Raw genomic sequence first — 27,497 nt, forward strand, 5'->3', positions numbered from 1 at the left:
TTACATTGGCAGACTTTGCGTAAAGCAGGCTACCTTCTATAATGTAGGCAGGCCTCATCCAATCAGTTGAAGGTCTGAAAAGAACAAAACTGACCTCCCCAAGCAAGAAGGAATTCTGCCAGCAGACCACCTTAGGACTTCAACTGCAGCTCTTCCCTGGGTCTCCAGGCTACTTTGAGGATTTTGGATTTGTACCTCCATAATCACATGAGCCAATTTCCTAGAAATCAATCAGGCAATCAGTCACTCTGTCCTCTCAATTTCTGTGTATACACACACACACACACACACACACACACACAGAGTTGGTGACATTTTTCTGTAGAACCCTGACTAATACAGAAACACATACAAGAATCTGCAAACAAATGGGAAACAAATAATAATTTTATTAATTTCATGACCTGAGACAAGTAAGCTCCTCTAATCCTAAGGAAAGGCTTTGGGTAGAAGCTGAGTTGGACAATGTGGAATTGCCTGAGGATGAAGTGGAGCTTTCTATATCTCCACTTCAGCTCTAAACCAAAGGACCAGAACACTCAGGGTTTTGGGAGAGATGGTGGCACAGACCCCAGATCTACATATTCAAACAGCCGCTTGGGTGAGATAGGCTTGCTTCTAGAAGGCAAGCCTAGTGTGTGCTTACTACCTAGGGACAAATAGAACAGGACAACCTGCTCCACCTGGACAGTGGAAGTGCAGGCTAGAGGGCTAGGCCATGGCTTTACCACATAGGAGTCCTGCTCACCAGCAAAACATGTGTGGCTCCAACCGGTGAGATTAGTTTTGCCTCCCTTGGGGAGGAGCACGAAAGAAACACTGGAAGTGTTTACAACACTCACAGCAATGCCCTAGATAGGGTTTTACATGTTCTCCTGCACTGACTGTGCCAGGCTCCACACCATGTTTTATTTTCTTAGGAGATAACTCTTCCATGGAAATATGATCTGGTGGGTGAGGAGAAAAGGGTTCTCCTCCTGATAAAATATGGTGTAGAGTCTGGTGCATAGTAAGTGCCCAGTGAATGGAAGGCATTACCATAGGCACAGCATTTTCACTGAACAACATCTCTCCATCAGACGATGTAAAAGGTAGCCTCTATCCTGGGTGATATATCCCTTTTTGTAGCACACATATGGCAGGGTCTCCACTGTGTTTGAATTCCTTGATGAACTCATCTGACTTCAGTTGGTCTAGAACAGTTAGACCCTTAGTTACCTGTTTCACACTCCTGTGTGTTAATTTTTCGGAGGTGCAAGTCTCAGTGATGGTACCAGGGGTTGGAAGATCTGGGAAATATAATAGCTGCCACTAAATATTTGAAGACTATGAAAGAGAAAGATTAGACTAGTACCAAATGGCCATGGGGGCATAACCAGATCCAAAAGGGAGATATTACCAGGAGACAGATTCTTGATCAATATAAGAAGGACATATCTAGAAGTTACAGTTCTTTAAGGTTGGAGTGGGCTATTTGGGACCTCTGTGTCACTGGCTGGACCCAGGAGGGATGTCCATGGGGCAGTGGCATGTTATGCTGAAGCTTCCAACATTGGATGGATAGATGCATGATATCCTCTTTAAATAAGAATTTACATCTCTGTTTTCTACTCTGACCTTCTTCTACGTTAACCTAGCAGTACATCCCCACCTTCTTGCAGGAATCCAGCTGCAGAATACCTCCTTTTTTGGTCCTGGCTGTTAGGAATAAGCTCACTGCTGAGATGAGAAGGTTTCTCAGCTAGGAGAGTGAAGAGTAGAGGGGCTGATGGTGAAGGGAGTGCAGACATCCTTTGAAGGAGGAATAGCCTGAATCAAAGAAAGAAGTTGGCTGAGGAAAATGACAAGAAATGCACAGATAGTGAGTCTTTGAAGATGGTCCAAGAAAATGGCAGTGAGGCTGTGATAAGGCCCTGCTGCCTAATGGCAAAGAGCATGGGGACTGCAGCCGGCTGCCGGAGTTCTAATCCCAGCTCCAGCACTGACAAGCTGTGTGATATCGGGCACAGGACTTGGGACCTGTTATTTCTGTGCCTACATACCCTCAATTGTGGAAAGGTAATATTGGTACCTATTATTGTGAATATTAAATGTAAATAGTTATGACACATAGTAAGTATTCTTCCTGGGTGTTAGCTGATTTATTACAGGGTAAATTTGAGACACAGTTCACGGAAGTATAGAAGCTGTATCACAGGGATAAAGAGTTTCTCGTTTTCAAGGTGAAAAAGAAGACAATTGGGACAGTAAGAGAGAGCTAGTAGTACCAAGCTCAGGAAAGAAGGGAGAGAGACAAAAGCATGAGTGGGAATGTAGAACAGCTTTAAATCCTAACAGAAGGGAGGGATACACCAGGATTTCAGAGCCAGATAATCTGCTTGAAGTGAGAGGGAGTAAAAACAGTCCCAGGGAAGGAAGGAGAAAAGGAGATTCAAGATTTCTCTTTGAAGCATGGTGGGAGGAGAGAAATTAAGCAACTTAATGGATGTGCCGTCGAGCTTTAGTTTTTGATGCCAGATTATTTAAGCAATGGTCTTGGCCAGGGGTTTGGCAGACTTAACGAGACAGTTTCTGTTGAAAAGATTATGTCTTAGTCTTTCTATGCCTGGCTTATTTCGCTTAGCATAATATCCATCCATGTTGTCACAAATCACATAATTTCCTGCTCCTTTAAGGCTGAATAATGATCTCGCTTATATGTGAAGCCTAAAAAAAGTCAAACTCAGAGAAGTAGAGAGTAGAATAGTGGTTACCAGAGGCTGGGGGAGATGTTGGTCAAAGAGTACAAAGTCAGTTAGACAGGAGGAATAACTATAGTTAGTAATAAAAATATATTGCATATTTCAAAATAGCCAGAACAGAGACTTTTAAATGTCCTCACCACAAACAAATATTTAAGGAAATAAAAATGTTAGTTAGCCTGATTTGATCATTCCACAATGTCTACATGTAACAAAACATCACATTGTACCCCATAAATATATACAGGTATTATTTGTTAATTAAAAATAAAACTTTAAACAGGATTAACGTTTGTATTTTCTGTTTGTGGCATCATACTTTTGAAACACATTCCCTCTAGATTGAATAAATTCTGGTCAGAAAGTGAAGCGGGGGCTTGCTTGGGGGCCATGGGTGCTGATGAAGGCCCCACAGGAGTGGGCCCAGTTCTGAGTGGAGCCCTTTGGGAGCTCCTGGGTATTTGTTCTTGTTTCCCAGGGACGTATCACTTCCTGCACCAGGGAAGTGTGGGAAGGTGAGCATGTGTGTTCAGAAGCTTTCCCGGATGTTTGTATGAGCCAGGAAACGGAATTCAGAGTATAGATACAATGTACTGCAAAGGCCCCATGCAAAGTCAGGGAGGAGGCTGGTGTCCTGTGATGGTGTGGCCAGAACACCCCACACTGTGCCCTCCTGTGGCACTTTGGACTCTTGAAGCTGGATGTGGGGACTCATGAATGGAAGAGCTTGGAAGACAACTCCCAGGGTCTTTCTCTGCCTACTGACCCTCAGTAGAGGAGATGGCTTCTTATTGTTTCTGTCTTTGGTGTTGGGAGGTTTAAATCAGTGGTTCCATCACTTAACAGCTGATGACCTTGGGTCAGCCACCTAACCTCTCTAAACTGGTCCTGCCCTGCACAGATAGGGGTTGGGTGAGGATTCCGTGATGATATACGAGTAAGCTGCCTTATAAAATATAAAGTGCTATTGAAATAGTGATATTATTTTATTTTATTTATTCTTTATGTAGTGGTATTATTTTAAACACACCTTCACCATTATTTAATACATTCAGATATTGTTGTAGAAAAGCCCAGCTCCCAGTATGGGCTGTTCCCCCTCAGGGGGTCTCAGTGCAGCAGACTGTGACTGTGCTTTGTGCACGTGACAGTCTGAGGGGAACAGGCCCCTCCGAGGACACCTTCCATGACTTCTTTCAATTTCTCCTGCCAGCCTGGCTGCTGCTCTGGCTTGCTGGGGGCCAGAATTCCAGAGTTCCAAAATTCTGGAGAGCTCACAGCACATGGTGCTCCCAGAAGGCACTGCAGCCAGGGATGCTGGGATATTCAGCTGCCCTGTAGGGAAACCAGCAGCCTCGGGCCCTCTTGGGCCCATGCCGCTATCTGATGTGAATAGAGAGTAGAGGTGGGGTGAGGCCAAGAGGTCAGTTGTGCCCACCCTCTCTGGTGTTGTCATGCGTGCCTGCCCCTCCACCTGCCTCTCCAGCACAGGGAGGCAATGAACCACTAGGCAGGCCCCAGTTCCAGCGTCCGTTCCCACCTGGCTAGATGGCTGAGGCCACTTCCCACCTGGTCTCCTTGTCCTCCACGTGTGGCCAGAGACGTTTTCTCCATGACCTGCTTCAGGCAGACTCAGCTACATTCTGGAGTTTTCTTTCACTCATGTCCTCTTTGCAATCCACATTCCGGCCTTGCCATTCCTCAGCTAGCCATTCCCTGAACAGATTTTTTTTCTCTGGGCCTTCCTGCCTGTGATGGTTCATTTTATTTGTCAATTTGACTGAGCCACGGGGTGCCCAGGCATTTGGTCAAACGTTATTCTGGTTGTGTCTGCGAGGGTGTTTCTGGATGAGATGAACGTTTGAATCAGTAGACTGAAGAAAGCAGATTGCCCTCCCCAGTGTTGGTGGCCCCGTCTAATTCACTGAAGGCCTGAATAGAACAAAAAGGCTAAGAGGGAATTCCTCCTGTCGATGTCTTTGAGCTGCGACATGGCTTTTCCTGCGTTCAGACCCGACTGGAAACATCAGCTCTTTCTGGATCTCCAGTATGAGCACCATAGATCCTGGGACTTGTCAGCCTCCATAATCACATAAGCTAATTCCTATTTATAATACATATTTTTCTGTGTCAACTTAAACTATATATATAAAAGATCATATAGAACTATGCAGTGCCCAGGTATGGCAACCCCTGTAATCCCAACACTTTGGGAGGCCGAGGGGGAAGGATTGCTTGAAGCTAGGAGTGCGAGACCGGCCTAGGCAACATAGTGAGATCCCGTCTCCACAAAAGATAAAACGTAAAAAAATGAGCTGGGCATGGTGGTGCACACTTGTGGTCCCAGCTACTTGGGAGCTGAGGTAGGAGGGTCGCTGGAACCCAGGTGTTTGAGTCTGCAATAAGCTGTGGTTGAGCCACTGTACTCCAGCCTGGGTGACAGAGTGAGACCCCATCTCTAAAAAAAGAAACATTAAGCAATTTCATCCTTGTGTGTGAATGTCATAGGATATACTTACACAAACCTAGATGGTAGAGCCTACCACACACCTAGGCTGTAAGGTATAGCCTGTTGCTCCTAGGCTATAATATAAATTCGTACAGCTGTTCCTATACTGAATACTGTAGACATTTGTAACACAATGGTAAGTATGTGTGTATCTAAACGTATCAAAACAGAAAAGGTACGGTGAACAGACAGTATTATAATCGTATGGGACCACTGTCGTATATGCAGTCTGTCATTGACTGAAATGTTGTTATTATGCGTATGTGGCTGTATACATATGCACATGTGCGTGCGCGCACACACACACACACACACAACATTGGTTCTGCTTGTCTAGAGGACCCTGACTAATATATTGCCTTTTATCTGGCTTTTTGATACATACTTATTTTCCCTCTCTATCCTCCCTTAAGCAAAGTAAGATCTCTACTCATCCTTCAAGATTGAACTCATTTGACACCTTACTCAAGAAGCTGTCCCCAGTTCCCCTCACTCCTCTGCTCTCATAGCCTTGTCATCGTGCTCATGTAATTGCACTCACTTTGTGGTGTGTTACAGGCATCTCCATGCATGTCTGTCTGCAATGTTGCAATCCCCTCGAGAGCAGGGGCCTTCCAGCTCCACATCACTCTTCCCTAGCTCAGAGCACTGTAAGGGCTCACAACTTATTTAGAAAATTGCGATGAATTAAATTGGAAACAAGCCAGTGGGAGACAGTTCTATGGCCCTTCCCATGAGGATGGGATTTCAAGTTTACTGTGGGGTGATGTTCCAAGCAGAGGTGATAGCTATCAGGCTGTGACATTGCAAAGCACAGGCTGGGGGTTTCACACCCCCACCGATTTCCTCTAGAATGTTCTGTAGCCGCAGTATCACAGGACATTAATAAAATCAATTATTGGATAAAAATCTCTGGTCTCCAAAGCTTCATTTTATGCTATTAGCAGGAGAATGCTGTTTTCAAAAAGGAGATAACAGAGAGAGAGACAGAGAGATCAATTACTGGATAAGCTCACCGTGGTGCCCAGATGAACATGCACACTGGCCAGCAGCCCCTCTTAACCTGCCACGTGGGCCAAGCCCCTGCACTGCTGTCTGTGGATCCTGCCCTGGGCCACCCTGGTCAGGTTTCCCGAGTGCAGGAGGTGCATTCTACTCAGTAATGGGATGGGCAGCTCTCAGCTCAGTGCCCTTAGTACCCGGGCAGCTTGAGACACTTGCACGGCCACTGGGGTCAGTAACACATGAATGAGCATCCCACCCTCAGGGACAATGTCAGCCCCAGGATACCAACAACCCTCATGTTCCAGATCAGAACCTGATCAACACATTCTTCCTGGAAACACAGAGTCTTATGTTTTATGAACCTGAAAGTTCTGAGCTGTTTCAGGTACAGACCAGCTCCCCCCCAGGGGTGAGTGCTAACATGCATTGGGAAGTGACCACCAAATTTAAGTGTCCAGCTTCTCAAGGCCTTGAAGTCCACACCTCCTGCTAGCCATGTGGACGGTCTGTTGGCTGTGGAACCGGTGTGGGCGGGGCAGACCCACACTAGGCAGCCTAGGCTGTGGCCAGGAGGCATTCCCTTGCCTCCTCTGCTGGAGGGGCCCAAGAGACTGAGCTCTGCTTTGATCTCTGCCCCTTTCCACCTGTGCGACCTCAGACAAGCCAATAACCCTTTTGGAACTTCATCTTCCCTACTCAGTTCAGAAGGTTTTGGTGAAGATGAAATGAGATCATGAATACAGAAACCACCTTACAATTCTAAAGTGCTCTATCCACGTACGGTGAGGGTTATTACTCACTCCCCCATTGATGCTTCTTAAAAATACCAGATTCCTGGGTAGGAGGGAGAAAGGAACAGATAGGGTGGTGGTGAGTAGCACACCGCTGTAGATGGCACTCCTCCTTCCTTCCCATCGCTGGCTCTTCTACAGCAGAGGAGGCATGACAGTCATTCATGAAACTCTGTGCCAGCCATGGGGCCAGCACTTTCACACCACGTATTTTCAGATTACCCTGGAGAGATGGCCTCTGGGGTTGGGATACTAGAATTCAAGTTCCAGTTCTGCCATTTCCTAACTGTGGGATCTTGAGCAAGGTACTTACCTCTCCAGGCTGTTATCTCATCTGTATAATAAGGGTATGCACAGCATCCCTCTCATAGAATTGCTCTGAGAACTACATGAAGTAATGTGAGTCAAGATCCTAGAACAGCACCCAATATATAGAAGTGCTCAGAAAATGGTGGCAGCCGTCGTTGTCATCGTTCTGTTTTTATTGTTGCTGATGGTTTCGTTGATGTTCTGCCTCTGACCCCGTCTTTGAGCCAAACCTTGCCAGAATAAGCCTGGTCTCTGGGGTTGGGTACTGTTAGGCAGACGGGGGCTAGTGGAGGACAGGGAGCTGTTCTCACAGACTTCCCATTCGTGTCACGCAGCCTTCGGACGCTGACTGGGACGACCTGTGGGACCAGTTTGATGAGCGGCGGTATCTGAATGCCAAAAAGTGGCGCGTTGGTGACGACCCCTATAAGCTGTATGCTTTCAACCAGCGGGAAAGTGAGCGGATCTCCAGCAATCGGGCCGTCCCGGACACTCGCCATCTGAGGTACTTCCTCCTTCTCCCACTCTGTTACCCCCGCAGTCAAAAGAGATCAATAGCAGGCTTGATCTGGGGCCTGCTGTGTGCAGCACTCAGTGCTAAGAACTGGGCTGGACCATCTGCTGCCGGTTGAACACTAAAGGGATTCGGAGTTGGTGATTGACCCTGTCTGTGTTGCCTACCGCTTACTGCTGAGAGCCATCCTAAACCCCCCAATTCCCACCAGGAGGTTGGGGGCAGGGGTGGCCTCTTTCACTTTAACCTGCTCCTCACCCCAGGGATCATTTGACACGAACCCATAGAGCACCAAAAACATTACAGCTGACGCCTGTTTTTCCCTGGCAGAATCCCACACCCAAGGCTGGGTTCCAAAATAGGGGAAGGCAGGATGATTGCACCCTGGGGTAGGTAGGTGGGCGGTGTTTTCTGTGACTGGGAGAGAGCCTTCCTGTGCCAGCCGTTGGACATTTTGCCATGTGAGAAGAGGAGCCAGCTTGCCATTGGTTCTTCTGTCTGCCTGTGGAGGGACTCATTCACACAGCTCCATCCTGCCAGCCTTTAGTCAGGCCACGCCTTCAGTGGGTTGCAGAGATCAGGCCTGGAGCTACGTAGAAAGCTTTGTTTCCTAGCAAGCAGAGGCCTTGTGAAGACTTTCTGCATTTTTAGAGTCATAGCAGCCCTTATGCTCCCTGGGAAGACCTAGTAAGCAGGTCAACCTCAATCTCAGCTCCTCCGTTCCCGGGCTCCTGGCCTCCAAACTGGGGCCCAGAAATGCCAAAGTCCTGTGTGGGCCTTTCTTGTCTGCTGCAGGAAATTGACTTTGCACCAGCCTTAAATAGCAGGCTGGCATGCTGAGAGGCTGTGGTACTGGTGTTAGCTTCTTAGCCTCATATTTGTTTGGGTCCATGGGTACTCACATTGTGGAAACTGGGGTTTATGAGCAGTAGAGCAGGAATTTTCATGACTTATGAGGCTGATTCCTCTGGCAGTTCTTAAGTTGGTACCCTGTGAAGGCCGGCGGACTCCATTTCCCCAACTAGGTTGCACTACTCAGAAACCTTGTCTTCTACAGCATGTATGCTTTGGAGTGACTCAACCAGTCCTTGTTAATCACCATCATTGCCAAAAGCAGCTGAAGTCTTGGTTTCCCTATGAATATAGCAAGGGGGGTGAACTAGATGATATTACAGCTTCTTCTAACTCTGACTTTCTGTGAATTTAACTCTCCCCTCAAGGGACCCATGAGACTCTGCCTTAGCAGCAGTTCCTGGCAGTCCCCTACTGCCAGAGACCCAGCGCATGGGCTATACCTGCTTACTCCCTTCTGGCCTGAAAGCGTCTGAAAGTCAGAGTCTTGTATTATTCCTCTTTAAATTCCTGGGCACTTGTCCTACTCCTTGGCATCTGAGAGAATTTTATTTAAATATTAGGTTATTGTATTTCCCCGAGCAGAAACTGCATATAGGAGAGAGGGGAAGAGGGAGGAGACAGGAGACAGGAGCCTGAGAAGCTCTGGTGGGTCTTAGGCAGGTGGACCCTTGTCCTGAGTCCAGAGGCCAGGGCTTTCTTGAGGGACAAAGGGAGGTCTCCTAGCCAGGAAAGTTGCTGGCGCATCTGGATGACAGCCCCCTGAGAGACACCTGTGACTGCTCCCACCTGCAGAAACAAGGCAACAAGTAATTCACTGAGTAGGCAGGTACTTGGGGATACCCTGAGCAGGACTAGTTTCTGCACTTACCTTCTTCTACCATTTAGAGGCAGAAACTAATATTTTGCAAGGGCTGGGCATATGTGGTGGTAGGTGATGAAGAATTGAGCCTGTTTCCAAGGAGCCCAGCTCACAGTGTCCAGTTCCAGGCTTTGCACCTAGCCCAGTGTGTTCCATCTGTTAAGAAAGTGTGATCTGCTGGGATTACAGCAAGAAGGGAAGAGAGGATTTAGACAGAATTTAGACTCTCTTTGGGAAGACAAAAAGGGAAAGTGTATCAGCCATATGTCTGCCTCAGGGCACGAGCCTTGCCCTGTGGGAGCTGGGATTGTGTTACTCAGAGAATTTCAGACTTAAAGAACTTACTCTGAATGTGCATGAAAAGGAAAGGTCAGGCGATTGAGAATAAGGGCAAGCACATGGGACCAGCAGCCATCTAGGGGTATAGATCACCTATTATGTGCAAAGCCCCGGGCTAGCACTGCAAGGGGCCACCAATTGGATCAGCCATCTCCAAGCCAAGTTTAGTCACCATACTGGTGTCACCCTTGTGGTGATGAGAGCTCCAAAGACTGCCAGCAAAGCTCTGTTTTCTTCTTTCAACTGGGCCCTTCTGTCTACAGGATCTCCCACTTCCAGCTCTTGGTCCTCAGGGAAACCCTGACTCTAGGTTGGAGTTATCAGCTATGTCTCTTAATCCTTCTGTGATTCCAGCCTCCCCATTGTGTCCTGGCTTCATCCTGATGCAATTCCTGGAGCTTGCCTGTCTGGGCTGACAGGGCCCTGGGGCATTTTGGGCCCTGTCTGCCTCAGAACTGAACAGCTAATGCTGCTGGTGACCTGTGTTCTGGGGACCAGGGATTCTCTGCAGCACTACTGACATTTGGGGGTAGATAATACTTTGTCACAGGGTGTCCTGTGCATTGTAGGTTGTTTAGCAGCATCCCTGGCTTCTACCTACTAGATGCCAGTAGCACATTCCCCAAGTTGTGACAACCATGTCTCCAACCGTGCCATAGACATCCCCTTGGGGGCGAAATTGCAGTGAAGATCTCTGCTGTAAATCCAGCCCTGCTTTTTACCTAAGTTCTCAAAAATGAAATGTAAACATGCTTTATCAACCTCTTCACCAGCAACAAGACAAGGCCAAGCCTTCTTTGTCAAAGCAGAGTTGAATGGAAGGCAGTAACAGCCCAGGGGCTAAGGATACTGATCCTGGGATCAGATTGCCCTGTTTACAGTCCTGGTTGTGCTGCTGACTAGGAGTAAACTTAAAGTTGCCTAGCTTCTCTGTACTTCAGTTTCCTCTTTTGGAAAATAGGGGTAAAAATCACAATAATGATCCTACCTAATTCAGTTTTTATAAAGATCAAATAAAATATATATAAGGTATTTACCTAATAGTAAATATTTTTCAAATTCTAGTTGTTGCTATTATTACAGGGTATGTGGGCAGGCTGATACTGAAGGGCCAGGAACGGAAGGAGAGGTATCTGCCAGAAAACTCAAAATGATCAGGCAATAGACGCAACTAAACCCCCAAACGGAGCACACATCTATACCCCAAGTACCAGGAAAGAGCATTAAGATCACTAAGTTGTCAGGGACAGTGAGAGGGGCAGAGGAGAACAGAGGTGGGTTTCAAAGTCAGGTTCAATGCCAGAGAAATGGGAGTGAGTGGTGTCAAATTCCCATGAGTGTGGGGTGCTGGTCCTTAGCATCGGTCATAGTATTTCTCAATCCAGGCTTCTTACAAGAATCACTTGTGGTGCTTTCTTTCAATGCTGGTATCCAGACTCCAACCAGCTGAATTATCTCTTTTCTAAGCTTCCCAGCCAGGGTTAAGAACCACTGCTCTAGGTAAGTGCTTCTTAAACTTAAATAGGCAAACAAAGAACCCCTCTGAGGATCTTGTTAAAATCTGATTTAGTACATCTGAGATGGGGCCTGAGAGTCCGCATTTCTAACAAGCTCCCAGGTCATACCAACGCCGCTGGTCCGTGGATCACACTTTGAATAGCAGGGACTTAGAACAACCATTCTTAAATTCTGGTTTCCCAAACCAGCAGGCCGCCAGCATCAGCATCACTTGGGAACTTGTTAGAAACACAAACTCTTAGGTTTCACCCAGAACTACTGGATCAGAAACTCTGGGGGTGGAGTTTAGCGATTTGAACTGATTGTGTCTCGGCAAGAGCTACAGGTGATTCTGATGCCGGCTCAAGTTTAGAAACCACAGAGCATCAGCCTGTACCTGTGGCTTATTTTTGTGGCCCAGGTGAAGTTCATAGGTAGGACTTGTGTAGCTAAAAGGCTGAGGGTCTGAGTAGAGAGTAGAGGCCCTGCAATAAGGCCACCACCTCCCCACACACTACAGCCTCTCCATTTCTCCACTGACATGACTTCTGTCTCGGGCTCTGCGGAGACTTTGGCCTCTCTGGTTCCTTATTGCTCCTCCCTCCTTTCCCAGTTCCTTCATTCACAGGCTCCATATCCTGCCATCCTCCTAGCAATTGACGTCACATCTCCTGAGAAGCTCCTACTGTGGGGTCACTCCTGGCCCCATTGCCATTGGCCCACTCTAGACTTCTGGTTCCTTGAGGACACCCAATCATATTGATACAGTCTTTGCCCCTGCTGGGCCTCCTTTGTGTTCCCATCATGCCTAAGGTCCTACTGATATCAGTTGCCCTCTGGGGTGAGTAACATGTTGAGCATCTCCTACAGTGCTTTGCTTGTGTGTGATAGGAATTCAATAAATGTTGAACAAACGAAAGGGAGGATAACACTGGAAAAGCAGTTGACCACCCTCTCCCACCTGCTTTACGTGTAGCAAGGAAAAGAGGAGCTAAAGGAAGCCCCTTCTCCTCACCCTTCGATCCTCAGGGGCCTTGTAGAAGGAATCAGGAGAATAGACTCTGAGTTAAAGGAAAAATGCTTTTCCCTTAAAGAGTTCTCATTACTGAAAAAAGAAGGGTGAAGAAACCGCATGTGGGAGGGGTCTGAGCTTATTAAATTTGCTTCCAATTTTCTTACCACAGTAATTGGATTCTGATTTATAGGATGCGTTTGGACAGCGCCTGAAACAGAGAACTATTAGCTGAGCATTAGAGCAAGTGCTGCCAGGAGGGCGGGTGTTGGGGTGAGCAGCTCAGGAATCTGAAGATGCCACATGACGGGGGAGGCAGCAGGTGGGTGAGGAGGGGGAGAAAGGAGGAAGGCTGTAGAAGTTTCACCCAGCAGGCAGCAGTGCTGATTGAATCCCCAGATGCACCGGCGGTGTGGACCCCTTACAAGCAAGCCATGCAGGGCACCATGTGATAAAAGAAGCCCAGAGAGGCCTGGGGGCTTAATTTCCCTATCTGGAATGAAAGTGAGTAGCCATTTTTCTTCTGGTTCTTCGCCTGTGAAGTCCACGGTATTTTACGAGAGACAGTCCAGTCTATGTGGAATGTGAGACAGCAGAGGGCAGGAGTAGAAGAAGCTAAGACAGGGGCAGGCTTTGAGCCTTTCTCAGGATTTCCAGGGTCCTTGGTGGTGGGCACTGAGTGATGCCACATCCAGTATGGCTCAAAAGGTAAGTTCTACAGCTTCGCAGGCATGCCCTACTCATTCACGCTTGGGGTTAGTGGCCTTCCCGTGCCCACCTCACCCCTTACACCCATTTGATGCGATCTTCACTGTTGAGATGGAAACCTCTGTCATCAGCCTGTAGACATGCGTGTCTCTGCTGCAGCCTTGTCCTCTCATCCCTCGTCTCAGGCTAGGTGACAAGGTGAGAACAAGGTACCCTCGAGTGGCTTTCAGCACATCCCTGCTCCTCTCAGCCTCATTTGTCAGCCTGTGAAATAAAGGTGTTGGACTGGCTAACCTTGAAGCTTCATCATTCCTCAAGTCTCCACACAATTATAGATGAATGCATTCTTCCATTTATGGTCTCTTCATTCCAGATATATGCTCATACACGGGCCCCCACTCACCTCAATTGAACAAAACATGGAGCTTGCCTGGGGACATCCTAGCTCCAACTTCCCCTCATGAGGTCAACAATTCTGCTAACACAGAGGAGAGCCTTCATTTCCAGGTCACTGCTTAAGTCCTGTGAGATCACGAAGATGAATAAAATGGGGCTACATGTACTGGGGGTGGGAGGTAGGTGATGCGCTTTAAATAACGAATTCACTGTAAGGAACAGACAACTTCCAGCTGGGGTGAGTCTGAGATGATTGTCCAGAGGAGTTCTGCTGTTCATATATTAGGTTGGTGCAAAAGTAATTGCGTTTTTTGCCATTACCTTTAGTGGAAAAAACCACAATTACATTTTAATACAATAGAGAACTATTAGCCACAATTACATTTCAGTACATAAAGCATTGACCGGTCCAACAAGTAGTTCTCATTTTCCAGTCATCCTACTTCCATCCCATCACCCCATTCTGGTGACAACAGTTAGATTTGCCATTATCCAAGTGGTACATAAAACATCTGGCAGACAAGCAGCCACAAATAGAGACACACCCCTCCAGGAGGGAGGGAATATTTTGATAAAGCATATGTATGTTCTTGCTAGCAGTGCCTATTATGGGGTTGCTTTGATTGCAGGGAGCAGGTTTAGGGTGGACTGAGCTCGTGAGCCATGGGCTGGAAGCTCTAGCTGGGGAAGCCTCACTGGGTCACCTCTGCCTGGCCTGGCTGCGTCTGTGTGCTTTCTTCCACATATTCTCCCAGCCTTTGTCCAGTGCGGTGCTAAATGGCTCAGACAGTGGGGCGCCCATCACTTGCCTGGAGGGAAAATTCCACACTTTGATACATCCCACCAGGAAGACATTTTTCCTTGGCTCCTTTTCCTCCTGGGAAATGAAGGGGCAGTGGCCCAGCCTCTCACAGCATTTCTCCCTCCTTCTATTTACTCGGTTGGAATAGCTGCCAAAGATCATCATCATTTCTCTCCTTGTACTCGTCACTTAGCAGTAATAGGATGAAAATCTTTACAGCTGGAATGGCAAAGCATAAAAAATGTTCATATTCCCTCAGAGTCAAGGCTGTTCCACTAGCTCAGCACAGCGTTAGTGATTCCACACCAAGGCTGAGGGGAGGGGAGGGGGAGCCCATCACAGACACTTAGCTTTTGCAAACAAGCTATCCCAGTCTGCGACATTCTGGTCCCCTGTGTGCCACTTTTCAATACAGGATGTGAGCCTGTTGATAGTGGGCCTAAGTGCCTTCACTCCAGAGCATCTCTGAGTTTGATCTCTGAGTTCACTCCAGAGCATCTCCTCCTCTGGGGGAGGAAGGGAAGAGCAGGAAGAGTTGCAGGACATCCTGGAAGTGACTCTGCAGCAGAACTGTGTCCACAGCCCGGGGCAGTTTGCCGTACCATCTTGCCAGGGTAAGAGGGGAGGAATGGCCACAGGGGCTCCTGCCCTGTCTGTTTTCTGTGTAGTTATTTTTGTCTTGGCCATGTAGCAAAGCACAGGAGTTAGCAAGGGCCTCTGGGTCAGGATTCCTCCCCAGTTTTGGTCCCCTGATTTCCTTGAATCCTGAACCTGCAGGCCCCTCCTGCTGTTCTTTGAGTGCCTGTTTTTTTGAGTTTCAGGGAGATTTCTCGAAGGGGTAACTCCTCAGACTTCAAAAGGGGACCAGTCAACAACACTGATGAGAATTCATCTAAACTGCCTTAGCTAATTTATTTTCTTGCACCTTGTTTCCTAGTGAATTCCTGCTAACGTTAACCTTGCATTATACATTTCATTCATTCATTCATTCACTCACTCATTTGCTCATTCCTTTACTCCACACATTTATTGAGCAATTGCCACGTGCCAAGTCCTGTGTTAGGAACTAGGCTCCACTCCCCAGGGGCTCATGGCCTAGTGGGAGAAATGGACATGGGACCAATTCCTGATGCTCAAGTGTGGATTGCGCTAAGGCCATACCCTTGTTCTTGGAATTAATACACGGATTTCCTGCCCTCAGTGTTCAGGCACCCAGCTCCTGCCCTGTCCCTGGTTTGGGTGTAGTTATTTCCGTCTTGGCCATGCAGCACAGCACAGGAGTTAGGAGCTGTCCTGTGAAAAAAACAAAATAGCATTAGGCTGGCCTGTGAAGGAGAAGGAATTTACACGTGGCTGGGAGGCAGAGGCTTCTTGAAGGAGATGGCGTGGGCTGCAGTTAGTGCGCTGGCGAGTGGGGCACATAGGATTTTACCAGGTAGTAGACATTTCAAGTTGAGGGAAGAGCATAAGGAAATATAAGGAGATAGAAGAGCCAGTGTTTTATAGGAGTAAGTCCAATTTACTTAGGGTGTAGAATGATGGAGGGGAGGAATGGGGGAGAATGTTCTGGAAGATAACTTGGGGACATGTTGTGGCAAAGTCTTGAATTCAGTATAAGGAGATTAGAGTTTATTCGGTAAACCCTGGAATGCTTCCATGTTCACACTGTCACTGCCTCATTGTCACAGCAACCCTGGGAGATGCCCTAAATAACACATTCCTGGCCAGCACCACGGCCAGAAGGAAGGAAGCCAAAGTGTGACAGAGAAAAGAGTACCAGGCAGGAGTGGCGCCCCTGCCCCAAGGCTGGACAACTGTCCCAGACAAAGTGCAGGCTGAACAGGCGGCTGGCCCGGGAGCTAGAGCCTGATATGAGAACTTGGCCTGAAAGCATTTTCATCCTCAGGGTGGGGACATTGGATCTTCCACTGGGGAGTTCGTTCTGAAGTGAGGCAGGAACAGTGAGAAGCAGGAGCTAGTCTTAGGGGAGAAGGAGCTGGTAGGGCCTGGAAAAGGAGTCTGTCCTTCATCCCCAGACTCACTGTTGGGTTTCCAGACTGAGCACCAGTGTGGGCTGCACATACTTGAGCAGAACAGCAAGACTAGCAGATTAACCACACACCTAGGTCAGGGTACCTGGGCTCAGAGAGGTTAGGGGACTTGTCCAGGGTCACACAGCTAGTCCATGCTTGGCTGAAACACAAAATCAATTTTTCAGATTGTGGGTCCATATATTTTATTTTATTCTGTCACAAACATAAAACTTTTTATTATGTCTAAAGTTCACTGAGTTAGAGGAGAGTGTGTGTGTGTGTGTGTGCGTGTGGTGTGTGTGTGTGTGTTTGACTTGTGATTTGGGGAAAGAGAAGAGGTGATAGATGAGGATTGTGGGTTTCCTAATTAAGATAGCTTGATTATTATACTTTAGCTTTGCCTGGAGGTACTAAAATAATATATTTCAGCCATCTAATTCAATAAATAGTGTCATCTGGTGTTCTGCCATCTGGGCCAAATGCCTGTGGGCAGGTAACCCAAGAAGAACCTTGTGTGGCTTTGAAAGGTACCAAGTGGTCTTTGTTCTGGGGACAGATTTCCCTTCTCCCTCCCTAAGTTTGCCTCCTACCTTTCACATTACCTGGGGAATGAGGCAGGGGAAAGAGATGTGGAAAGAGATGTAGAGATATTTTCAATGCCCAGGATGGAAAACTGATTTGGATTAAATATGTGCCAGGAATAATTCATTCAACAAATTATTGAGTCTAAGACTATTAGATATAGATGAGTAAAAAAAAAAAAAAAACAGACTGAAAGTTTGCCCTCATGGAACTTGAATGCCCCCAGTGAATAAGTCCCCCAGGTGGACAAGTGGGAGCTACCTTACTACCCTCCCCAGGCCACTAGTACCTCCCCACCTTACAGATCACTTTCCATGGGAGGCATGGCCCCTTAAGCTAGCCTTGAAAAGAAGCCCTGGCCCACGAACTCAGGGTTTCAGTAACACCAAGGGCAGTGTGGTATCAGTTCTCTCGCCTCTGAATTATCTGTCTTTAAAGGACAGAGGAAAAGGGGTGAAAAAGATTCCCTGGATTTGCACTCTGCACTCCGGGGGTGCTCTCCTCAGTGTTATGGGGAACACAGGAGGGGTGGAGAAGACAATGCTGTTGAGTTTGGCTGCAGCTTTTGTCTATTTCCTGAGCTTTCTATGTCCTAGTTTAGTGGCTTTTGAAATCTTCTTGCACAACCAAAATCTGCCCCAACACCAGAAACTCTCTTCATCTTTTCTCAAGGAAATCTTTTATTGAAATATAAGATACATATGGAAAAGTACACACCTCCTGCAGGTATATCTTGAAGAATTTTTCCAAAGAGAACACACCTATGTTCCCGCATCAAGTACCTACATCAAGTTAAAGAATATTCTGAGTTTGCCAGAAGCCACCCTTGTGCCCGTGCCCCATCAGAATCCTCCGTGGCTACCTTGTCTTCAAAAGCTGTAGATTGATGTTGCTTGGTTTGAACTTTATATAAATGGGATTACACAGTATGTACTCATGTGTATCTGGCTTCCCTCAGACTTCTGTGCGTGAAACTCAGCCACATTTTGCAAGACACAGTTTGTTCATTCTCATTGCTGTGTAGTATTTCTTTATATGAATATATTACAATTTCTATATCTACTTGACTATCAATGCTCATTTGGGGTTTTTCCAGCTTGGCTTTTATGACTAGAGCTCCTATGATTAAGCTTCTACTTGTCTTTTGGTGAACAGGCATATATATTTCTGTAGGGTGTACCCCGAGAAGCTTTTGTAGATACCATCAAATATTTAATGAAGTGCTTATAGCAGAGTCCCTGTTGCTCCAAGTTGTCTGTCTCTTTCATTTTTGCCTACCGGGAGGCTGAGTAGTGATGTCTTATTGTGGTTTAAATTTGCCTCTCCCTGCCGATCAATGAAGTGGCACACATTTTCCTAAGTTTCTTGACCATTTGCATGCCCGAGCAAGCGTTTTGCCCCTTCTCTCTGCATCTGTCTATGCCTTTTGCCCAAGAACCAAGCACAGAGGGCCTGGCTCTCAGTCCGCCCTCAGTAACCTGCCTTTCTTCTGGTTATTTTTTGCCATTTTGTCCAACATTTTGAGGTAGCATGATAAAGTAAGGGGAAAAAATAACTGGCCTGAGCCTGAGAGGGTACATACCCTTTCTAACATACTGCCCAACAATGCCTTCAGCTCCCTGGGTGTCTGTTTCCTCCCATGTAAGATTAGAGAAGTAAGCCGGAGATGCTTATTAAGGTCACTTCCAGCTCTGTCTGCTGGTTTGAAAATACTTCTGCCGGTAAGAGCATGCGGGAATTGGCTAGGAACTAAGTAAGTTGGAAGCTATTTCTGGAAACATGAAGCCCTCCTGCTCAGCAGTGCCGCCCCTCCCTCTGCCCTGGATCCCTCTTTCCCTTCGCACACTTCCCTTCCTAACAGGACTCCAGGGCCCTGCAGAGCATCAGAGCCCTTTTTATTGCCACCTTTTCCATTTCTTCACGCTGGCCTTCTCCACCCTCTCATGGCTTCCATGCAGTGCAGGTCACCAGACCTCTCCCAGCCTGAGGTGCACATGTAGGCTGGTTTGACATGTCTTCTCACTTATCTGAAAGTCCCAGACCTATTAAACACAGCAACAGCAGAGCTGCTTGCTCCTGGAGTTGGCACATCACGTAGAAGGCAGCTTGACTGCAAACATTGGTGACCTGCCCACATTTTTCTGTCTAGAATAAGGAGCTGGGTCCCTTTAAAACCTGGATCACTGTCAAGTTCCATTACCATTTGCCCCCAAGTACTTCAAAGAACCACTGGCTCTTATGATATAACACATGTGCCTCTACTGCCAGGAAGAAACAGGGTCAGTAGGATTGGCTTGAGGGAATTTCAAGGGGGCTCTGTGCTGGCACGAAGGTCCTGGGGTAATTCCTACAGGAGAGGATGAACCATGCAGTAAGCACTTAGAGTAAGACTCTTCATGCCCTGTATTACTTTCGCCCAGGCTGGAGTGAAGTGGCCTGATCTCGGCTCACTGCAACCTCCACCCCCCGGGTTCAAGCAGTTCTCCTGCTTCAGCCTCCTGAGTAGCTGGGATTTTAGATGCCTGTCACCAAGCCCAGCTAATCTTTGTATTTTTAGTAGAGATGGGGTGTTGCCATGTTGGCCAGGCTGGTCTTGAACTCCTGACCTCAGGTGATCCACCTGCCTTGGCCTCCCAAAGTGCTAGGATTACAGGCATGAGCCACTGTGCCCGGCCCATGCCTTGTATTTCGATAGGACTTCACGAAGTGCTTTCCCATCTCTTTCTCATGTCCTCAGTAGCCCTTTGGGTGAAGAGGTCATTGCCATTTCACAGAGAAGGAAGCTGAGACCCAGGCAACATAACTGGTTGGCTGAGTGGCTGGGCTAGGTCTCCTAGCCCTGTGAGCTTTGACATACAACATCTCTGTCACTTACTAGCTGGACCATGCGTGAGTTACTCAAACTCCCAGAGACCCCATTTCTTCATCTGTAAAATGGGAATAATAATGGTCCTCAGGGTGAGGTGAAATGATTGATGTCAAATGCTGAGCCTCATCTTTGACCTCTAGTAAGCACTTGGTGACTGTTTGCTAGCTGTAGCCCTGAGTAGTCAAGTTAGTACTGACATCAGGAGGGCAGCTGGGTCCTGCTGCAGTCACCCACGCAAGAGGGGGCATCAGGACCAGCAACAGTTCTGGCTTCATCATCTTTCCTGCTGCTCCGCAGCTGTGGGCCAAAGCAGGTCTGGGAGGCAGGGCAGACAGGTAACAGGGCCAGGGGTGGAGAAACAGGTGACATGGATGAATGTAGCGAGGTCCTGGCTCTGCACCCTGTTCCCCAGCTCTGAGTCAGGGTGCTGCGGCTCACGTGAGTCACAGTAGAGCTGAGAACAAGGTGGGCTGGGTGCAGGGCATGTGGGCAGGGAAGTTCTTAGAGAGCTCCGGGCCTCGGCCTTGGCTCCTGGCTCTGAACATTCCATTTGCCTGAATGTCAGACTTACTTTAAAAACTGGAAAGCAAAATGAGTGAGGAGGCGACTGCAATGCCACGTCTGGTGAAATTTGTGCTTGAAAGATACTGGGGATGGAAGCCAAGGCCAGCAGAGGGAGTGATTTAGAGCTGGGGGCCAGCAACTACAAAATGTGTTTGACAAGAGATGAAAAGAGCAGGAGAGGAGATGACAGCTGGGTGGGGGCTGCTGTGGGAGGGAGACCTCTGAGCTGAGGGTGGCAGACACGGGATGGAGCGCTGAGGGCCACGTGAGGCCCCAGGCGACTGGCAAAGTAAGCGGCACCGTGGGATGTGATGGAAGCAGGACTCTGCTGGGGACTCTGTGGATCACAGAGCAGTGAGGGTCCCACTGGCCTAGCCAGGGGCAAGATCAGTAAATGTCCTTGAGTTTATCTTTGCTGTCCCTGAGGCAACAAGAGGAATCCCTGATCTCCATGGAAACTTCATTGTATTATCCAAACTGCTCTCCCCTCCTGACCCTCATGATAACCATGGCCTGGCCAGACCTGGCGTGGTGGTTGAGTCTCTCCTGCTTCCCTGCTCCTCCCTGTCTCTCCTCCTTAATTCCTCGTAAGGTAGCATCATGTACTCCTTGTCCCACACCTTCCTGCCCTGCCTCTCAAGATAGCAAGCACCCTCTTTGCTCCCGTCTGCTTCATCTCAGGCCGGGTGCCACCATCCTTCAGACTTTCACCCAAGCCCTGATCTTTGGGAGGCCGAGGTGGGCGGGTCACCTGAGGTCAGGAGTTCGAGACCAGCCTGGCCAACATGGTGAAACCCTGTCTTTACTAAAAATACAAAAAAATTAGCTGGACATAGTGGCATATGCCTGTAGTCCCAACTACTCTGGAGGCTGAGGCATGAGAATTGCTTGAATGCCAGAGGCAGAGGTTGCAGTGAGCCAAGATGGTGCCACTGCACTCCAGCCTGGGCGACAGAGTGAGACCCTGTCTCAAACACACACACACACACACACACACACACACACACACACACACACACACACAGAAAAGCCAATATGGAATAAAGGTTTCAGAGGCAGTGAGTCTGGACAATCTTCAAAGGGCATTCTCGTGGAGCTCGTGAGGGCACCGACTGGGGGGCGGAGCCAGACCATCTGGGTTTGTGTTGAGGCCCCACCACTCACTGACTGTGACTTGCCCTCTCCACCACCATGAGAGGAGGAATTGCAGCACCCACTTCAGAGAGTTACTGTGCAGGCTGAAAGCTCTGGGAAGAATACCTGAGACAGAGTGAGGATTCAATTGTGTCATCTATTATTACTGTTGTATGATGAGATTTGAGCAGGGCTAAAATAAGACATGAAGGAGCTCTGGTCCCAGACATCAAGGTATCTTTTTTAGGAAACATTTCAAAAATAAGTCTTGGCCCAACTCCACTCTTTCTGTCCCAGCTAGGCTCTGCATTTGCCTTTTGAGAAGATTCTTTTGCACGCACACACACACACACACACAAACACGCACATGCACACACAGCTGCCATCTGGTTGGTGCTTGGTACTGGCTAACATAGGTCCTGCCAGTGTCCCTAGAGAAACCTCTTTGCAGCCTCCATAGATCTGCTGATCTTCCTGGAGAGCAGAAGCTGCCACTTCCCCCAGGGTTTCCACCAAACCTCAGTATTCCACTCACTTGGAAGGGGCTAGGCAATGTAAAAGATCAAGATTAGTTGTTTGGAAAAACAGAAGGATCCTGGTGCATTGGAGTAATGGTCATTTCTAGGAGGTTTCTAAATGCAGCCAGAGGTGTCTACGTTCTTTAAGTCAGGTGGTCCTTCTGAGCCCAGATTGCACGAGTCAGCACAGGCAGCAGAACTGCTTGAGGAGGTATTCTGGGGCCAGAGATTGAAAAACCCTGTCAACTTGCTATCCTGAGCAGCACTGAGAGCTGAGATGGATCTGCTGGTCCCAGAACAAAGAGTGGGAGATGTCTAGCCTTCTGTGTTCAGTAATTATGTTTTTTGCTGAGAGTGGTCAAAGGCTTGTCATAATTCAGTGGAACAAACCCTTGAACAGTTCTTTCAGATGCCAGTTGGTAAATGAATGCAGGTGTGATCCATGGAATTGGGGAAGAGAGGAGACAGGAGGGAGATTTTCTGAATTTTACAATTTAAAGAGCTATTAATTATTCTGAGGTTGTGGCCTTTTCTGGTGTTTAAATACGCTTTCTTTTTGAAATGATGATGATGGTAAATGATGGGATTTTAAAAATATATACTTTCCCACAAAGTAAAATGTCACGAACTTAATTACTGTCTCTATAATGTTTTTATTTTATTTTACTCATACCAGAAAACCAAGACTTAGAAACCATTATCCAGCAGTAACATTGAAATTTTAATTTGTATTATATACCAATTAAAGTTCAGGGACAACTTAGGACAATGATGTCCAATAGAAATAGATGTGAGCCACATATTATTTAAAATTTTCCAGTAGTCACATTAAAAAAGGTAGAAGTGAAATTAATTTTAGTAATATATTTGATTTACTCCAGTGTATCCAGATACTCACATTTTGACATGTGATCAATGTAAAAAAGATAAGTAAAATATTTCACATTTTTTTCATACTAAGTGCTTGAAATCTTGGGCATATTTTACATTTACAGCATATCTCCATTCAGACCAGATACATTTACAGTGCTCAGTAACTGCGTGTGGCTTGTGGTTGCCCTACTGGATAATGCATGTCTAGGAGAAGAGGGTGTCTGGGCCACAGTCTGTCGAAGGCTTCAGTCTTTCCCCTCTTGCTTCATCATTGGCATTTTTCATCACTCTTGGAACTTTGGTAAACAGGAACATCCCAGCCTTTTAAACACAGTTGAGTATTTCCAGCATAACAGACAAAACTTAAGACCTCTCCACGGAAACCAGATGCCACCTGATATTCCCCAGGACACCCTTAGCCCAAGGCTTCTTATCGCCAGCCCCCTCCCCAACTCATGGCTCCATACTTCAGCTTCTAGATTCTTCTTCAGTTTGGGCAATTTCTTTGGTCTCTCTTTGCTTTATCACTGACCTTGGCCTTTGCTCAGCTTTTACTGCTCTGGAGCTCCCTGTGAGGGTGTCACCCATAGCTTGGCAAAGGACATTTTCCTCTCCAGCTTTGACCCCATGTAAGCCTCACCTGCCTCCCGCCTTCACTTATCCCTCCACTCATTCTTCAGACATTTATCGTATGTCTAGTATGTTTAGTCACCATCCTGGGTACTGAGGTTACACATACAAATAAGTCCTTGCCTTCACTGCAGCAACAGTCAGTAGAGGAGACAGAAAAGTAATTTCACAGTGCTTGGTAATAAATTACAGCAATGGGGTGAACACAGGGTCCTAAAGAGGCACGTTGGAAAACCCTTGGGAGACTGAAATGCTTCCCAGGGGAAGTAACTTCCAAGCCAAGATTAGAAGAGGAAAAAATAGCCCGGCCTTGGAAGCGAGGAGAGTGCATTTCAGATATATGGGAGAGAGACAGCACTTGCAAAGTTCCAGAGGGGACAAAGAGCAGGTGAAGCAGAATGTGGCTAGAACTTTGAGAGTGCAGACAGCAGGAGTCAGAAGTGGTGTCAGGCCACTAAGGATGGTGAGCCATGATTAAGAGTCTCAGTTTGATTTTGTGAGCAGTTGGGCAGCATTGAAAGAGGTTAAAGATACAGTTCTGGAAAGATCATTCTAGCTGTAGCATGCAGGGTAGATTGAAAAGGGATACAGCCAGAGAGGAAGTTGCTGCAGTAATCTAGAAAAGACAGAATGGAAATGGAGAGAAACAGCCAGATGGAGAGATAAAGAAGACAAATGCACAAGACTACATTTAATCACATTGGGTCTGGTGCAGAAAGAGGCAGGATTAGAGAATATCTCTTGGTTTTGGCACATAGTGCATAGTGAGCTGGGGAACTCAGGAGGGTCAGCAGGCTTGGCTGAGGTGTGGGAAGCAGAGGGTGGGTGACAAGGTCATCTCATGGGGTCATTCAAGAGAAGATGCTCATCAGGGTTAGGGTTAGAGGTTAAAGGAGGTAGGCACTGGGAACTCTTTGAAAGCTGCCCACCAGAGCACCCAACCAAGTTCCTAAGCAATTCACTTCTCTGTTCTGACCCACTTATTCCCTTCCTAGACCACTGGAATTAATAACATGTTCAGCACTTCAAAGGTGGCGATATAATGGAATAGCAAATCTCACTGTTATGTTAAGGGTCTTTTCTGAGACACAGGATTTCTGTAACCAAAGTGAGGGTGGCTATTGAGGCAAGAATAAGAGCAGTATGTGTTTATGTGAATGAACAAATTAATCTGCATGTGAAATCCCTTCAAAATTGACATGAAATAAAAATTTCATGCCTTACAGTGTATCAGTGTTGCCCATGAAATGAGATTAAAAGGAATTTTTGGTTTTATAGTTGCCATACTTTTTATACTGCTTGCATTTTTCTCTTCTAAAGAGTTCAGTTTGAACCAAGGGGCCAGCCACAGATTCAGCGTTTTATATTTTTCCTCATAGCTGAGAGCAGGCTTCCTTACATAGATCTGAGCTGTGGAGGTGTTAGATGTTCTCAGATCTAAAAATGAAATCTGTGATTCTAAAAGCCAGTAGCAAGATCACTGCCCTGAGTGCTGAGAGAACTGACGTTCTGGAAAGGTCATTGGCCAAGAGCTTTTCTCCTCTCATTCTTTCTTCCTCACACACATTGGCTCTGAGTTGGGGCTGGTGGTGAGGAAAGGAAGGGATGAGGCATTGTCCACAAAGCCATCTGTGCTAGCACTGGTGATGGAGTGATGGAGGGATGTGGAGGAGGGAAAGATGTGCCTATGCCACCTGCACCTGGGATTCATAGATTGTCACCTCCATGGGGACAGAGAGCTCTCTCCCAGGAACTTGGTCCCATTCCCACTTTATGTTTTATGTTTGTGTTTTTCTTTGCCTTTCTGGCCCTGGAAATTAGGGAAATGGAACATGATGAAAATGACCCATTCATTTTCTCTTCCTGGGTCTGACCTCTGCAATGTGTGCTGGAAGTGCGGGACTTGGGAGGAAATCCTAATTTCTATTTCGGTCAACATAGCTTTTTGTTTAGTAACAGATGTGCATGAACCACCTCACCCAGGGCCTTGCTGAGGTCACATCTTCGCCCACCTGATCGGACTCCAGTGGAAGCCCCTGTTTAGGATGTGCCTGTGGCAGCCCAGCCAGTGGTTTCCCATCTTCCTATTACCACCCAGGAGCAGCAGCCAGTCCCTCCCTCCTGGACAGGTCGCTGCACCTGCTGGTTTCCAGAGCTCAGTAGAAAGTGCCTCTTCGGTTGGTCATTCAAGAGTGGGCATGTGAGTATACACAGTGTACAAGGCCACAGAATAGACCTGAGTCACAGCTGGAACAGTCCTGGTTCAGAGGTATTACAACATGTGACGAGGACGCTGGAGTCCAGCAGGCCTGGTTCAAATTCCCTTTGCTAGTTGGAGTGAGTTCCTCAGCCTTTCTGTGCCTCAGTTTCCTCATTAGTGAATCTGTAAACCAGTAGCAGCCTCATAGGATTACTGTGAGCAGTAAATATGTGAGGTGCTCTGTACGGCACCTGCTGAGAAAGGTTTAATGAGCAGTAGTTTAACAGCTTTCCAGGAGGTGGATACCATCATCACTGTAAACCGGGAACTCCAAGCAGCGAAGGTTCAGTCCCAGTGTGCCCCACGCCAGGCCTGTTTGATTTCCGTTTCATTGTGCTGTGTAGTTGCCTGACCTTTTCCCATTCTCTCACTGTCTTCAGACTCCCGTCTGGGATGCCAGAGCCCACCTTTAAGATTCAGAGCTATTGTCAATTCCAAAGAAGCCAGAGCGGCTTCTCTTTGACACTGACATTTCAGTAATAATAATTACGTTCTCCTCTCCGCCTCAGAGTTAGTGGGTATGCCTCTCCATCACTCCCTCCTGGTTTCATGCTGGAGAATAAAATCCTGAATGTTTCTAATTTATGACCAAGTCTTTTCTCCCATGAAGGCAGCACACCCAGGAGGAAGATCATGTGTCTGGGTGTCCGAGGGCCTGGGTCCTGGCCCCGGCAGACAAGCCACGGAAGCACTGGGAGGCCTGACTGCTCATTGATGAAATGGGGGTGGCGATGATCATCATCACGCTCTCCATTGTAGGCTGCTGCCGGGATATAATGAGCTTGTGGGGTAAAATAAAAGGCATCGCACGCATCATGACATGACTGCGATGACTGACAGCGACCATCACTGAGCATGTTTCTGACATGCCAAGTTGTCACATATTCAGGTGCGGGGTGGGGGGTGTTGTGGGGGTGAGCAGGAGGCAGTGACTGTGCAGAGGCAAGAGGGGCCACTCCTCCCCAGACCCTGGGCTTAACATCTCAGAGCACTTTCCTGGAAGCATTTTCGGACAGTAAGTGGCACTGAATGCTCCAGAGGCTGGCAGTGCAGGAAGCCCTTGGAGCCCCAGTTTAAGTTGGGGAAAATTGAGAGTCTTCACTGAGTCATTCATTAAAAATGAAAGAGAAAGAAACGGCTTGTCAGCGATCAGCTCAGAGAAGCATGCCTTGCTCATGAGCTGCTGTGGCCATCAGGTCTAGAGACCCTGGGATTCTGTTTCCCCAGGAGGTGAGGCTGAGACCAGAGTCTCCTCCTGGCTCATGGAGACTCTTCGGTGTCCCCCACCCCCACCCCCGATCTTTCCCGCTCACTGGCTCTTCTTCCAGTAAAACACTGCATCTTTAATAAATTATCAACATACTTTCTCATCTGTCTGCTGGCGCCAGAGCTCGATATTGGCAGGGTTTTCCATTCTCTCGTGCCCCTAATAGATCTCACTGTTTGATTAATCTTTTAGATCTCCCCCACAGAAACCCTGCTCTCTGGGCCGACTCTCCTCACAATGTCCGGCTTTCTGGATTTTTTTCTCGGACTCTCAACCTTGTTGCTGCCCATCCCCTTGCTCATCCCTTGGTCCTTGGACCACAGATGACTCATGTGTAGGGCTCCAAGGCAGGTGCCTTGAACCCCGGTGAGTTCACAGGGAGACTGTAGGGACGAGCACCAGATTAGGAGTCACAGGACGTGGATTTCCC

At 47.5% G+C, this 27,497-nt stretch overlaps 1 protein-coding gene across 5 annotated transcripts in view; it reads left to right on the top strand.

Annotated features, from left to right (window-relative positions):
• The window catches only part of GALNT14 (polypeptide N-acetylgalactosaminyltransferase 14), a 224,669-nt gene that overhangs the window by 137,945 nt on the left and 59,227 nt on the right, over positions 1 to 27,497 (top strand). For all 5 annotated transcript variants that reach the window (XM_003262700.3, XM_030800167.1, XM_030800166.1 and 2 more), the window contains one exon: positions 7,691 to 7,860. In XM_003262700.3, the coding sequence (XP_003262748.1) occupies positions 7,691 to 7,860 (170 nt within the window). The remainder of the gene's footprint in view (positions 1 to 7,690; positions 7,861 to 27,497) is intronic.

This window comes from Nomascus leucogenys, chromosome 19 (assembly GCF_006542625.1).
Source record: "Nomascus leucogenys isolate Asia chromosome 19, Asia_NLE_v1, whole genome shotgun sequence".
NCBI classification, from domain to species: Eukaryota; Metazoa; Chordata; class Mammalia; order Primates; family Hylobatidae; genus Nomascus; species Nomascus leucogenys.